Below are 13,550 nucleotides of genomic sequence, written 5' to 3' on the forward strand. Positions count from 1 at the left end.
ATCTCTGAATGTTAAGCTTTCTCCATCTTCTCCTGTCTGCCACTTGTGTTGGGATGGTATGATAAAGACTCTGAGGTGTCTCTGCCTCTGGCATGTAAAGTCCATCAGCCATATTCCTTGCGAGTAAAAGCAGCAGTAATCCAGCAGTACTTACCCACCAAGAGCTATGAGTCCACCAAGGACTAGAAATGAGGAGGATAAAGCCTTCCCTGTCATACACTAGCATAGTTGAGCCTAAGTAATGTGTGACAGGAAGAGCAGGGACTGTGACATGAAATATTGCCCATGGCCCACAACAGAAACCCTGCTGTACCTGAACCCAAACTACAGCAACAGTATACCTCTGAAAACATCAAGTCATGAGGATGGTGCAGCCAAGCAAGTTCTTGCCAAGTTTCTGTAGCTTAGCTTCCAGCCAGTTATTTTGTCCATCCTGTGAACCCTTTCCAGAGTGCTGCCAAGTGTGGTTACAGAAAAGGGACAGCTCAGTGCCAAACAGGTCTTGATGCTTTCCCCAAGTTCTGAATTAGTGACAAAAGACAACTTTTCTTCCTGGGTGCTCTGTGTGGGTAACAGCTCTGAGCTAGGAAGGCAGAGCTACTTTTGGCTCACCTCATTGCTTCCTGCTGATGATAAAGGACAAGGAGAGCCAGCCTTCACTCTCCAGTGCAGAACGGGACACGGTATTCCAGGTGTGGTCTCATCAGGGCAGAGTGGGAGAGTTCCCATTGCGTGATATAACCAGAGAAGGGATGAGATAGCCTGTGGTGCAGAGAGGCTCTGGTCTGGTTGATGTTTGTATTTCTTCCTGATGTGTTGGTTTCCCTGCAGCTCCAGTGACAGTGTCCCAGTTTGTCCTGACACAACGAGATGACAGTAGTCTTTCTGTTTCGTGGCTTGTCCCGTGGCAGCGCAGCCGCTCCTCTGTGGAGTATGAGGTCATGTTCTTTGAGAAGGTGAGGCCTGCCTTGCTTGCTCTGCCTTCTTTCACCCAAAGGGGTGAACGTGTCCTCTTTGTTCACTGGGTGGCCCTGTTTGATTTCTGCAGGGGGAGGAGGCTCGTTACACAGTGAAACACCTTGTTGAGCCAAATGTCACCCTGAGAGACCTCCAGCCAGACACAGCCTACCTGCTTCGTGTGAGATCCATCACCCCCCTTGGGCCTGGGCCCTTCTCCCCAGAGCAGGAGTTCCGCACCCTTCCACCAGGTAAAGCACAGCACTTGGACCTCATTTGGGAGGAGCTGCCTTCTCCATCAGACTGTAAACTTACATGGTACATGGATCTCTTGCTGTGCTTTGCTAACTGTAAGGCACAGACACCACACTCCTGAGTTCCTTGTTGCCCAGACCAAACCTGGTGCTTTGTGAAGATGTAGAACAAGGGGAGATTTATCCTCTTCCCTTGCTGCCATGCAAAATGTGCTCTTGTGTTCAGGGCTGATCAGTCTCAGGTTTGTGTGTTGTGCTGGCACTTTACTTAGCCTACCCTTCATCTGTTTCTCCTGAAGACATTTGATTCTGGTAGTCTTTCTGAGTTTGAATGTTAGCAAAATGATTCCCATGGGCCTCCTTTTCCGTGAAGGTGACCAGTGAAAAGGAGAGCTCCAAGGACCGCACCACTATTCTTTTCCAGCTTTATTACTTCCACTGTATGTAGTCCAGCCTCTGAGCCCAAAAGATGGTATGAGCTGCTGAAAGAGGTTCTCCACCAAAGGAGCAGTGTAGAAGGACAATCTGTTGAGGCCACAAGAAGACCTTTCTCCTGTGTCAAAGAACATCTCATACAGGCCTCATATCCAGCCTCCTCTTTGCCTGGGTCACTGAGAGACTTCCTCTTTATCCAAAGCTCTCTTTAATGGAGTTTGCTCTCTCTTCATCCCACACATTCACAGATACTCCTGTTGATTGGACATGATGGAGAGGGTCCAGAGGAGGCCACAAAGATGATCAGGGGCCTGGAGCACCTCTGCTATGAGGACAGGCTGAGGGAGCTGGGGTTGTTCAGCCTGCAGAAGAGAAGGCTCCAGGCCGCCTTCCAGCAGCTGAAGTGGGCTATAAGAAGGCTGCAGAGGGACTGTTTGCAAAGGCCTGCAGTGATAGGACTGGCTTTTGAAGGCCAGTTTTGTTGTAATGGAGTAAGGACAGAGAGGAAAGCAAAGGCATGCCTTCATCTAGCTAAATAGTTAACTGTGTAGAAGCTGGTAAGGAGGTGATACCATTCCAGACAAACAGTTCTTGGTCTTCTAAATGATGTGTCCCTCTGTCTTTGTTTCTGCAGACTCAGGATCTCTGTCTGGGGGAGTCATAGTCTCCATTATCTTTGGAGTCCTACTGTTTCTTGGGTTACTTCTGGGGATCTTTGTCTTTCGGCGCAGGTGAGTGTTGATGTGTTGTTACTGAAGAAGTGACAGAGGCAGGCTGGCTGAGCTGCAGGGGCTTGAGAAAAGGAGAGAGGCCTCCCAGGATATTGAGTAGGTAAAGGTCAGAGAAGCAAGAGTAAGGTCAGGTAGAGAAGCAAGAGTAAGCCCAGTGTGCTGTGTGCTGAGCTGGAGTGAGTGGCAGGAAGTAATTCCAATTAGCAGGATGGGAGGAGTTGCATCCTTGCAGCTAAAGTGAGGCAGTGTGGTCTGGATCATCAGGTGGGGAGGTGGATGTGAACAGGTTGAAGGAAAGAAGTCAGGGAGCTGTAGTCACTGGGATAGAGCCTAGTTGGAGGCCTCTATCTAGTGGAGTCCCTCAGGGTTGATGCTGGGACCAATACTATTCAGTATGTTCATCAAGGACCTGAGTGAGGGCACAGAGGGAACTGTCAGCAGGTTTGCTGATGACACCAAACTGGGAGCAGTGGCTGACACCCCTAAGGCTGTGCTGCCATTCACCCAGACCTGGACAGGCTGGAGAGCTGCCTGGGGAGAAATTGAACAAAATCCACCAAGGCCAAGGGTAGAGTCTGCATCTGGGAAAGAACAGCCCCATGGATCAGAATAGGCTGGGGACTAACCTGTTGGAGAGCAGCTCTGGGGAAAGAGACCTGGTGGTCCTGTTGGATAGAAGGATGCCCATGAGCCAGCAATGTGCCTGGTGGCCTAGAAGGCCAAGGGCATCCTGGGGTGAATTAGAAGGGGTGAGGTGAGTAGGTTCAGAGAGATTCTCCTGCCCCTTTACTCTGCCCTGGTGAGGCCACATCTGGAATATTGTGTCCAGTTCTGGGCCCCTCAGGTCAAGAAGGACCTCAGGGAACTGCTTGAGAGAGTCCAGCACAGAGCCACGAAGATGCTGAAGGCAGTGGAACATCTCCCTGCTGAGGAAAGGCTGAGGGAGCTGGGGCTCTTGAGCTTGGAACAGAGGAGCCTGAGGGGTGACCTCATTCCTCTTGATCAGGATGTGAAGGGCAGTGTCAGGAGGATGGAGCCAGGCTCTGCTCAAGGATGTCCAGTGATAGGACAAGGGGCAATGGGTGCAAGCTTTAGCAGAGCAGGTTCCATGTGAACATAAGGTGAAACTTTTTCCCTGTGGGGGTGCCAGAGCCCTGGAGCAGGCTGCCCAGAGAGGTTGTGGAGTCTCCTTTTCTGGGACATTCCAACCCCCCTGGATGTGTTCCTGTGTGACCTGCCCTAGGTGATGCTGCTCTGGCAGGAGGGTGGACTAGATGATTTTTGGGGGTCCCTTCCAACCCCTAACATTCTTTGACTCTGTGATTCTCAGTTTGTTGTAACCCAGCACTGCCACTGTTACCATGGCAGGTGGATGTGGTATGGTAGAGTCATTTCTAGATCTGCTGCTCAGTGAAGGTGCAGTATGTGTAGCCAGTCAGTGCAGGCCCGTTTGTACCACTACCGTAGTGGTCCTCTGCCCGGATACAAAATCCTACTTCCTCTCTACATGCCTACAGGGCTGCCATCATTTGGCTGTAAGATGATCAGGTTTTTATGAATGTGTACAGAAAAGGTAAAATGGATAGTCTGTAAGCCAGCAAGCAGCAGGATGGACAAAACTGCCTGCATGGAGATAAAGCTGCATCTTAAAAGGGAAATGAAGCATCCTCTCTTCTTGCTAACTGTGCTCTACCAAGCTGGTGCAGTGTCTGGGCTCACCTTGCTCTGTGCTGCCCTTACCTCTGTCCCTGCCCAACAGGGCAGACACCATGGCAGTGCTGCTTTGTCTCTGTGCAGGCTTTTCATGACCTCTCCTTACATTGCAGGCAGGCTCATCGGAGGCAGGCACGGCCGGATTACAACACCTCAGGCTTTGATCGAGGTGAGCTTCAGCGGAGTGCTGTGACCAGGGAGAAGCCTGGAATGGGTTGGGAGAAATGAGCAATAGCAGTTTCAGATCAGATACTGGCATGGATTTGCTGCTGTAATTTGCCTCTTTGATAGACAGCTATAATCTTCAGCTTATGGTTGATAGGCTTGTTTAGTATCATTGGATTCCCCTCTGCTTCTGTAGCTTGGCCCCACAAAGCTTGTCCAGCAGAGTTGACAGGTGAATTTGTTCTTTTGTTTCCCTTGACCATAGAGAAGGTCTGGTTGAAGCCCTATGTAGATCTGCAACCATATGATGACCCCAGCAGAGGGGTACTGGAGTTCACTAAGGAGCTGGACATCTCCTGTGTCACTATGGAGAATGTGATCGGAGAGGGTGAGTCCCTTGTCACTCTCCCGTCGTTCAGTTCCTCCACTCGGTTATTTTGCTGCCCGTTCCCGAGTTCAGCTGTGACCTTTTGCCTCTGGTTGTCCTCAGGGGAGTTTGGGGAGGTCTACCGTGGGTCGCTGTGGCTGCCGGGGAAGGAACGCACCGTGGTGGCCATCAAGACCCTGAAGTCGACGTACTCAGACTCGCAGTGGTGGAACTTCCTGCGCGAGGCAACCATCATGGGGCAGTTCAATCACCCCAACATCGTGCGCCTGGAGGGAGTCGTCACCAAAAGTGAGTGCAAGGAGAATCCTGCGGTGACAGCAGCAGTGGGCACCTTCCCGGAGCCTCAGAGGGAATGCTGTCAGAGAGCCTGTGCCGGGAGAAGATAGGCACTGAGCCTAGGGCAGAGGGTGAGGGAGGAGGAGAGGTATGGATTGCCAGCAGAGTCGTAAGTACTGTTAGGGGAGGTCTTCTTGGGTTGGGGAGTGGATGAGAAGTTGGCACAGTGTAAGGGGTGCTGTAAGGTTCTACGTGTGACAGAAAGTCATTGAGGGAGGTCGAAGGAAACGGGTCAGCCAGCTGTGCCAGTGGAGTGGGAGTGCTGGCTGGGGTTGGATATGGTTCTTTGTGCTGGGGCAATGTGGAAAGCATTCAAAGGCAAGAGTAGGAGGTTTGCAAAAAGGCTGACACCTTCTTGTCTTCCTCAAGGGAGGCCAATGATGATCATCACTGAGTACATGGAGAATGGAGCACTGGACACCTTCCTCCGGGTGAGAGACTCCGGTCAATAACAGACCTGTGTGCTGCTGGAGCTTGCGCTGGGCCTGCATTTAGGACCCTAAAGGAAGACTAGGAATAAGATCCAGACATCCACTTACTTTCTGCTCACTGACCTTTCCAGTCTCAGCAGTCTCAGCTCAATGTCACTCAATTTGTTCAGTGTCCAGACTGCTGTCTTTGGGTGTGGGTTCCTCCTGATGACTCTGGAGACCACCACCAGTCCCTTAGGGAGAAGCTGCTGGGTCCTGTGGACTGCAGCACTAATGCTGGACTTGGTCACCGGTGCTGCTTTTGCAGGTTGTTAAGGCCTCTAACTAGAAACCAAGCAGACTGATGTCACTTGACCAGGATTTTCTCTCACTTTTTCTTCCATGCAGGAGAATGAGGAAAAATTTAGCCCTGTGCAGCTTGTGAGCATGCTGCAGGGAATAGCCTCTGGCATGAACTACCTTTCAGAACACAACTACGTGCACCGTGACCTGGCTGCTCGCAACATCCTGGTGACACGCAGCCTGCAGTGCAAGGTCTCCGACTTTGGCCTCTCCCGAGTGCTGGAGAACGATGCAGAGGGCACCTATGAAACCAAGGTAATGCCAGCCCACTCTGGCAGTCCTGTGAGTGAGCTGTAGTCCGAGAGGGATTGGGATTCTGCCAGCTGGGAATGGCAGAAGTTCTGCATGGTAGGAAAGAGCAGGCCCAGGGAAGAGCTGGGTGGAAAATGTCTGAGGAAAACCCATAGCCCAGCTGCAGGTTGCAGGATGGATGATCCAGGGGTGGTGCTTCCCTGGCTGGAGGTCAGGTTCAGCCATGGATTTGGGTTTTGAAATGAGAATCAAGATAAGGGGTCTGAACTAACTAAATCTAGCTCTGAAGATAGCCTTGCTGTGCACCTGGGGGCTGGACTAGAGACATTTACAGGTCCCTTTCAGTGGAGGTTCCAGTGGTGCTAATGTCTGGTATCCAGCTGAGGCTGGTGTCAGACTCTGACTCTCACAACAGCCCTTTTGTGTAGCATTCAGCTGAACAGAGGCCTCAGTGCATTCATGCTTCAAGAGCACTTCTGTCCTGAGCAATGTCCCCAGGAGTGGTCACATGTGAATACAAATGAAATGGGCTCAGTCTTCAAACCACTTTGTGAGCCCCCTGCACAAAAGCAGTGTGGAAGCACAGCTCAGTGACACACCCTGGGTACACTGTATCTGCTCTTTTGCAGGGGGGCAAGATTCCCATCCGATGGACAGCCCCAGAGGCCATTGCTCACCGGATTTTCACTTCAGCCAGTGATGTCTGGAGCTTTGGAATTGTCATGTGGGAAGTGCTGTCATTCGGTGACAAGCCTTATGGGGAGATGACCAACCAAGAGGTAAGAGATACTGAGATAAAATGGTTAGCTGCAAAAATAAACAAAATATGTGGGCCCAGTGTTTGGAGGTTTCCCTCAGCCTGCAGTCTTTGAGATTCTTTTGAACATGGAACTTGTACATCTCACTCCCTGCTAAAAATCAGTGCAACCAAGCTGAGGGCAGTAAGTGTTTGGGCCTCTGAACCATGTTGAGGTGTCAACCACAAAGAGCCAAATTAAAGACTAGTTGGCCTGGAGATGTTCTCTGTTGGTTCCTTTCTGTCTTTCCTCTGGCTCTGGAATGTTGTGTCTAGTCTCACTCTCAGTTCAGCAAATTTGTGGGGTTAGCACACGCTGAGGCTGGTTCCTCTATGCTCTCTGGACCCATGCCAGCACAGTTTGGTCCTCACTTCTCATGAACACATGCCCTGAATGGCAAGTGGGAGCTAAGCTAGTAAAGACTGAAAGTGCACGTGTATGCCACTTCACTTTTTGCCATCCCCTAGTCCTGATCCTTTGCTGCCCAAGTCCTGCTTCATACAGCTATCAGCGGCTTTGCACGCTATGCAAAGTGCTGAAGGGCCTGCTCCTAGCCCCACGGAGGTCTCTGGGTCCCCTCTTGCAGTCTGTGCCCTTGGCCACACTGGTGCCTGTTGTGTGTGCAGGTGATGAAAAGCCTGGAGGAAGGGTACCGGCTGCCCCCGCCCGTGGACTGCCCCTCTATCCTCTACGAGCTCATGAAGAGCTGCTGGGCGCACGACCGCAGCAGGAGGCCTCACTTCCAGGAGATCCGAGCGCAGCTCCAGCACTTCCTCGCCAGCCCGCAGCTCCTGCGGCCGCTGGCAGACTTTGATCCCAGGTGAGCGGGCTGCCACTGGAGCGGGACAGCTCAGCCAGCAGGTGGGGAGGTACCTTGAGGTGCAGGGAGGCACTTTGCTCTGTGTGCAGAGGAGAGTAGGCATCGCTTTCATGGTGACAGAGGGCACAGCCATTGCCCTGGGCGGTCATTTGCTCTTTGCACAGTGAGGGCAAAGTTGGTCTAGCCCTGGCTTGAGGCTGGTAAAGGCTGCTTACCCTCTAGGTACTGTCACATAGTACAGGCCATTTTGAGTCAGCAGTGTGGCCAAGAAGGCCACCAGCATCCTGGCCTGGGCCAGCAATGGTGTGACCAGCAGGGGCAGGGCAGTGATTGTCCCTGCGTACTGGGCACTGATGAAGCCACACCTTGAGGACTGGGTTCAGTTTTGAGACTCTCACTATGAGAAGGACACTGAAGGGCTGGAGGGGGTCCAGGGCAAGAAACCTGGTGAAGGGTCTGCAGAACAGGGCTGGTGAGGAGTGGCTGAGGGACCTGTAGTTGTTTTATCTAGAGCAAAAGAGGCTGAGGGGAGACCTCACCCTACAAGGTGGTTGGAGTGAGGCTGGGGTTGGTCTCTTCTCCCTAATAACAAGTGATAGGAGGGGAGGAAATGACCTCATGTTGCCCTAGGGGAGGTTGGGGTTGGCTATTAGGAGAAAGTTCTTGACTGAAAGGGTTGTCAGAGACTGGCACAGGCTGCCCAGGGAAGTGTTTGAATCCCCATGCCTGGAGGTGCTGAAAAGAGGCAGAGCTGTGGTACTGAGGGACATGGCTTAGCACCAGCCTTGGCAGAGTTAGAGAGCGGTTGGACTCAGTGTACAGCCCTTTGCCAGCTGCAAGGCTTCCGTGGTGCAGGTTTTCCCCTCTGTGTCTGCAGGGTGACGCTGCGGCTGCCCAGCTGCAGCGGCTCGGACGGGATCCCCTACCGCTCCATCCCCGAGTGGCTGGAGTCCATCCGCATGAAGCGCTACATCTCCAACTTCCGCACCGCCGGCCTGGACACCATGGAGTCCATCCTGGAGCTCACTGCTGAGTAAGCCACCCCGGGCACTGCTACCAGCACCACTGCTACCAGCAGCTGTGGCTGGCCCCCTGCCATCTGAACACACTTTCACCTTCACCTGGAAGGCTTCTTTCCACATTCTTCATATGGTTCAGCGGCAGTGGACTGGCTTCTTGCCTGAGCCGAGAACAATGTGGACCTGCCCAAACTGAAACTAAGTCCCTGACTGTCCATGCTTGAGGCTCTTCAGGGCCTGAGCTGCTCTGACCACAAATGAAACCCAAACAGCAAAGGGAAACAGGAGCTGGCAGACAGTTCTCTGATCTGTGGATTCGCCCATCCTTGTAGGACTTTGTAAGATCATTTTCTTGCTTTGAGCTCCACATCAGCTGGTGAGGTGAGCCCCTCCTCCTCCACCAGCCAGGCTCTGTCCTGTCATAGCCAAGTCCCTGGCTCCTTAGAAGAACTCAGGTCAGATGCTTTACCACCACCACTGGGTCCTGCTCTGACCAGGCAGATGTGGTGCAGAGACAGACCTCCTAAAGGGTTGAGGCCATCAGGAGCTGCCATGGACACAGTCCTGGTGTAGTGGAAGCACAGGCTCAGTCACAAGGGGGGAGAAGCCAGGTGACTGGGTGGGAAGAGGTAGGTAGGGAAGAGCAGGAACATGTAGAAGTTTCTTCTTTCCAGAGGAAAGGTGGTGTAAGAGGTGCTGAGGGAGGGCAAGCTTTCTGAACTGGTGCTTGGTAACTACCTCTGCCCTGACCCCCATCCCAGGCCCTAAGGAACAAGAACAGCAATTAATTTTTCCTTTCTTTTCCTATTTCCTTAAGGGACTTGAAACAGATGGGAGTGTCACTTCCAGGGCACCAGAAGAGAATCCTGTGCAGCATCCAAGGCTTCAAGGAGTGACCAGTTGTTGCTAAATGCCTATTCTTACCAGCTATCACTTGGAATCATTCCTATGGCAATCACTTCCAAATGAGTGACTGGGACAAGCTAAGGAGACCAGCCAGCACTGAGGCTCACAGGGCAGCAGCACCTACTCTTGTTCCTGTTTCCTCTTGCTCTAGCTCTGCAGCAGCCACCGGTACCTTTCAGAGCACTGCTCTTAGAAACTGCTCTCAGCCCTGTCTCCTGTAGCCTGTTCTGTGTGCAGCACCAAGGGATCCCTCCAGGACACACACTGGAGCTTCACACCTTCAGGATCTCATCCATGAGGATACATGCAGAGTAGGTAGAGGGCACTGGGGAATGCTTAAAGATTGTAGATGAGGGTTCAGCCAGATTGGGACACCCAGGGAACATGCAAGACACAGACATGTTGAGATTGGCCCCAAAAATGCCCTGGCATGTCCCTTCTCACTCAGCAGCCTTCTGTCTTCCTTAGATCACAACAGGAACAAACCATTTGGCCTTTCACAAGGCTGCTGCTTAAGAGATACAGCTTCTAGTTCAGCTATTCTTGCCTTAACACCAGCTCCTGGTGTCAGTGATGGGAGAAGCTGGCAGTAGCAGCAGAGCCTGCTGTCACTGTGTGAGCCCATAACCTTGACATGTTGCTGACTTTACCTGCACACTGCAGGGGGGAGATGGAGATCCCTGCAGCCTGCTCAGCACCTTCATTTGTGCCATGGACACAACAGCCCTCTAGGTGCTCATTTCCCTCTAGCCCTCTTCAAAAGAGGCTAGAATAGGGTCTTTGTGACAAGAAGAGGTGCACGTGGTCTGCCTTATTCCTTCCCTGGGGAGGAGATGTTTTTATTTATCAGAGCTCAAGACATTGATAGACTGTAAATAATATTTTGTAAATAAACCTGTAGCAGAGCAGGCTGTGCTGGAGTGCTCTGGCTTACTGCAGATGGGAGGGGAGGGAGGGCATCAGGAAGCTTGCAGATGACACTAAGCTGGGAGGAATGTTGATCTGCTGAGGTAGGAAGGCTCTACAAAGGGACTTGGACAGGCTGGATTGAGGGGCCAAAGCCCATGGGATGATGTTAAAGGAGGCTAAGGGCCAGGTTCTACACTTGGGTCACAACAACTCCATGAACACTCCAGGCTTGGAGCAGAGTGGCTGGAAACTGCCCAGCAGAGAAAGACCTGGGGGTGCTGGTCAACAGCTGGCTGAAGATGAGCCTGGGTGTGCCCGGGTGGCCAAGAAGGCCACCAGCATCCTGGCCTGGATCAGCAATGGTGTGGCCAGCAGGAGCAGGGCAGGGGTTGTCCCTCTGTACTCAGCACTGGGGAGGTCATGCCCTGAGTTTTAGGCAGCTGAGTACACACTGGCTCATCTTCAGCTGGCTTTTGAGCAATAACCCCAGCTTTTTCTCTGATGGATTGCCTGAAGGCTTTCAGCCACTCTGCCCCAAGCCAGGAGCATTCATGAGGTTATTGTGACTCAAGTGCAGGACCCAGCACTTGGCCTTGAATCTCATACAGTTGGCCTCAGCCCATTGATCCAGCCTGTGAAAAGCCCTCTGCAGAACCTTTCTACTCTCAAGCAAATCAATGCTCTCAAAGTTACTGAGGGTGCCCCAGTCCCCTCATCCAGATCATTGATATTAGAGAACTAGGCCAATCCTGAGCCCTGGGAACACCACTTGTGACCAGGCAAGGCAAGCCAAGCCAAGTGACATTTGAATCCAGTCTGCTGCCAGTGGATGACACCAACTCGCCTTGCAGCGATGCAGCACATGGGCCACACTTCCTGATCTGCAGTGCTGCCTTCCAGGCACAGAACAGCAGGAAACTAAGCAGTTTGCAAAAGAAGACCCAAGAGGTGGAGAGAGTCTGTTCTCAGATCCCTCCTCTCCAGAGGCTGGGTGGAGTGGCAACTACACATTGTCCACTGCTTGATCCAGCATTGTCATGAGCAGCTGAGTAAACACAGCAGATCCAGTCATGGAAAAAACCCAGGTTTTATTGAATGCCAGCAGAGAGGGGACAGCATGGTGACTGAACAGGCTTGTTCAGCTGGAAGGGCTCTAGTCCAGCACAGGGGCCTCTGTGCAGTCCCAAAGCCTGAGTACACTGCAGGTGCACTGCAGCTTCACTGACAGCACTGAAGGAATCCCTACAGGAAGGGGATGGTCCTCAGGTTGCTGAAGCCTCATCCATGCACCAAGATGCCTCCTCACCATGTGCTGCCCACCCTCAGCATGGTCTGTAAACATGCATTCTTCTGACTGCTTTGCTACTCTGGTGCCTGGCCTGGCTGCCCAGAGACAACACTGGGAAATGAGTTCTTTTGGGGAGGGAACAAGTTTTTAGAAAAGCTTCCAAACTAAGGAGCCAAGGAGGATTCTGACCAGGGCCAGTCTGACCTGGCTAAGGACAGAAAGTGGTAAGACCACCAGTAAAATCCAATCAGAGACAGAACAGCTGCACTGGGTTAGCTCTTTACAGTAACAGATTCCCAATATGTGCTGCCTCCAGACTGTAACCCAAGAGTGAGGGAGGGGGTAGGAGAAGGCATCCTGATAACAAGGTGGCACAAACCAAACAAAAAAATCAAAGCCCTAAGTGATGCCAAGATGGAGGCTTCTCTGCCTTCTAAATTCATCATGCTTGGCTCCATGGAACAGAAGAAAGCTCAGCCCTTTGCAGCACCTGCCACCAGGCCATTCCTACTACTTCCAGCAGGCACTGGTGGAGTCTGCTCTTTCTCTCCCAGAGTCTTGAAGAACAGAGATTGTGCCCTCAACCTTGATCATAGCCTCCAACCGGGAATACCTTACGGCCACAGAGAGGTGAGAGGAGAGGTCCTGTCTTGGTGGGTATGCAGAGTGAAGTCGAGCAGCAGTGACTCCTACAGGAGCAGAGAGCCGTGCTGGCATAGTCTCCATTGGTAGCAATCTACCTTTCTCAAGCAGAGGGACAGGAAAAGGCAGGGAGGGGAAGAGTACTGAGTGTGGGGGTCTGAAGGGTATGCCCAGCTCCAGGCTGCTCAGCGGGCTGTCTTGGCATGGGCGGCGTGACATCGGATACACAGCACGTGCCCATCCAGTGGGAAGCACCCATTCTCGTCTGCTTCAATGGACAAGGGCTTCCCACAGTCCTGGAGAGGGACAGAAGAGAGGGAGGGAGTTCAGGGACCGCCAGCAGCAGGGTACATGCATTTGGGGAGGTAGAAAATGCTCCACCAGACCAGGATGACAGCTCACCACCCACCACTCTGATGGTGATAAATGGGAGGTGCCCCATTTGGAGGGAAGGACAAGTCACAGCAGCATGGAGTGACAGGGCTTGGAAGGCACCTCTGAAGATCACCCAGTCCAACCCCCCTGCTAGAGTAGGATTCCCCAGAGTTAATCACACAGGAACACATGAGGTGGGTTTGCAATGCCTCCAGAGATGGAGGCTCCACAACCTCTCTAGGCAGCCTGTTCTGGCACTCTGCCACCATCAAAAAGAACACTTCCTTCGTCGTGTTTAAGTGGAACCTCCTGGGTTCCAGTTTGTGCCCACTGTCCCTTGTCCTGTCCCTGGACACCACTGAGAAGAGCCTGGCTCCCTCCTCCTAATACCTGCTCACTAGATACTGATAACCCTTAGTGAGATTCCCCTACCTGAGTATCCTCCAGGCTAAACAGCCCCAGCTCTTCTATTTTCCCTCACAAAGTGAATGTTCTGGTCCCCACAGCATCTCTCTGGCTCTCCACTGGACTCTCCCCAGTAGCTGCCTGTCTTGAACTGGGGAGCCCAGACTGGAGGCAGTATTCCAGATGAAGCCTCACCAGGGTAGAGGGGGAGGAAAAACTCCCTCAACCTGCTGGCCACACTCTTGTTAATGCACTGCAGGAGACCATTGACCTTCTTGGCCCTGAGGACACAGTGCAGTCCCACCTCTGTTCTCGGCATGTTCCCCTAGTTCACACTGCTGCTGTCTCAGGGATGTTAGAGACTGCAGCTCTGCAGGGTTTGTGG

General features: G+C 52.5%; 2 protein-coding genes across 6 annotated transcripts in view; one reads left to right on the forward strand and one right to left on the reverse strand.

Moving 5' to 3' along the window:
* The window catches only part of EPHA1 (EPH receptor A1), a 37,320-nt gene extending 26,863 nt beyond the window's left edge, over positions 1–10,457 (forward strand). Inside the window, exons 7-18 of the mRNA XM_068142074.1 lie at positions 832–956; positions 1,049–1,208; positions 2,281–2,377; positions 4,204–4,259; positions 4,521–4,643; positions 4,746–4,931; positions 5,349–5,410; positions 5,798–6,007; positions 6,634–6,783; positions 7,428–7,621; positions 8,499–8,654; positions 9,458–10,457. Of these exons, the coding sequence (XP_067998175.1) occupies positions 832–956; positions 1,049–1,208; positions 2,281–2,377; positions 4,204–4,259; positions 4,521–4,643; positions 4,746–4,931; positions 5,349–5,410; positions 5,798–6,007; positions 6,634–6,783; positions 7,428–7,621; positions 8,499–8,654; positions 9,458–9,536 (1,598 nt within the window). The 3' untranslated portion in view covers positions 9,537–10,457. The remainder of the gene's footprint in view (positions 1–831; positions 957–1,048; positions 1,209–2,280; positions 2,378–4,203; positions 4,260–4,520; positions 4,644–4,745; positions 4,932–5,348; positions 5,411–5,797; positions 6,008–6,633; positions 6,784–7,427; positions 7,622–8,498; positions 8,655–9,457) is intronic.
* A 1,066-nt stretch (positions 10,458–11,523) lies between these two features.
* The window catches only part of ZYX (zyxin), a 28,148-nt gene continuing 26,121 nt past the window's right edge, over positions 11,524–13,550 (reverse strand). For all 5 annotated transcript variants that reach the window (XM_068142076.1, XM_068142078.1, XM_068142077.1 and 2 more), the window contains exon 9: positions 11,524–12,681. In XM_068142076.1, the coding sequence (XP_067998177.1) occupies positions 12,571–12,681 (111 nt within the window). In that variant the 3' untranslated portion in view covers positions 11,524–12,570. The remainder of the gene's footprint in view (positions 12,682–13,550) is intronic.

The sequence above is a fragment of the Melanerpes formicivorus genome, unplaced genomic scaffold (assembly GCF_026170545.1).
Source record: "Melanerpes formicivorus ecotype bairdi unplaced genomic scaffold, bMelFor1.0.p_v2 SCAF_8, whole genome shotgun sequence".
NCBI classification, from domain to species: Eukaryota; Metazoa; Chordata; class Aves; order Piciformes; family Picidae; genus Melanerpes; species Melanerpes formicivorus.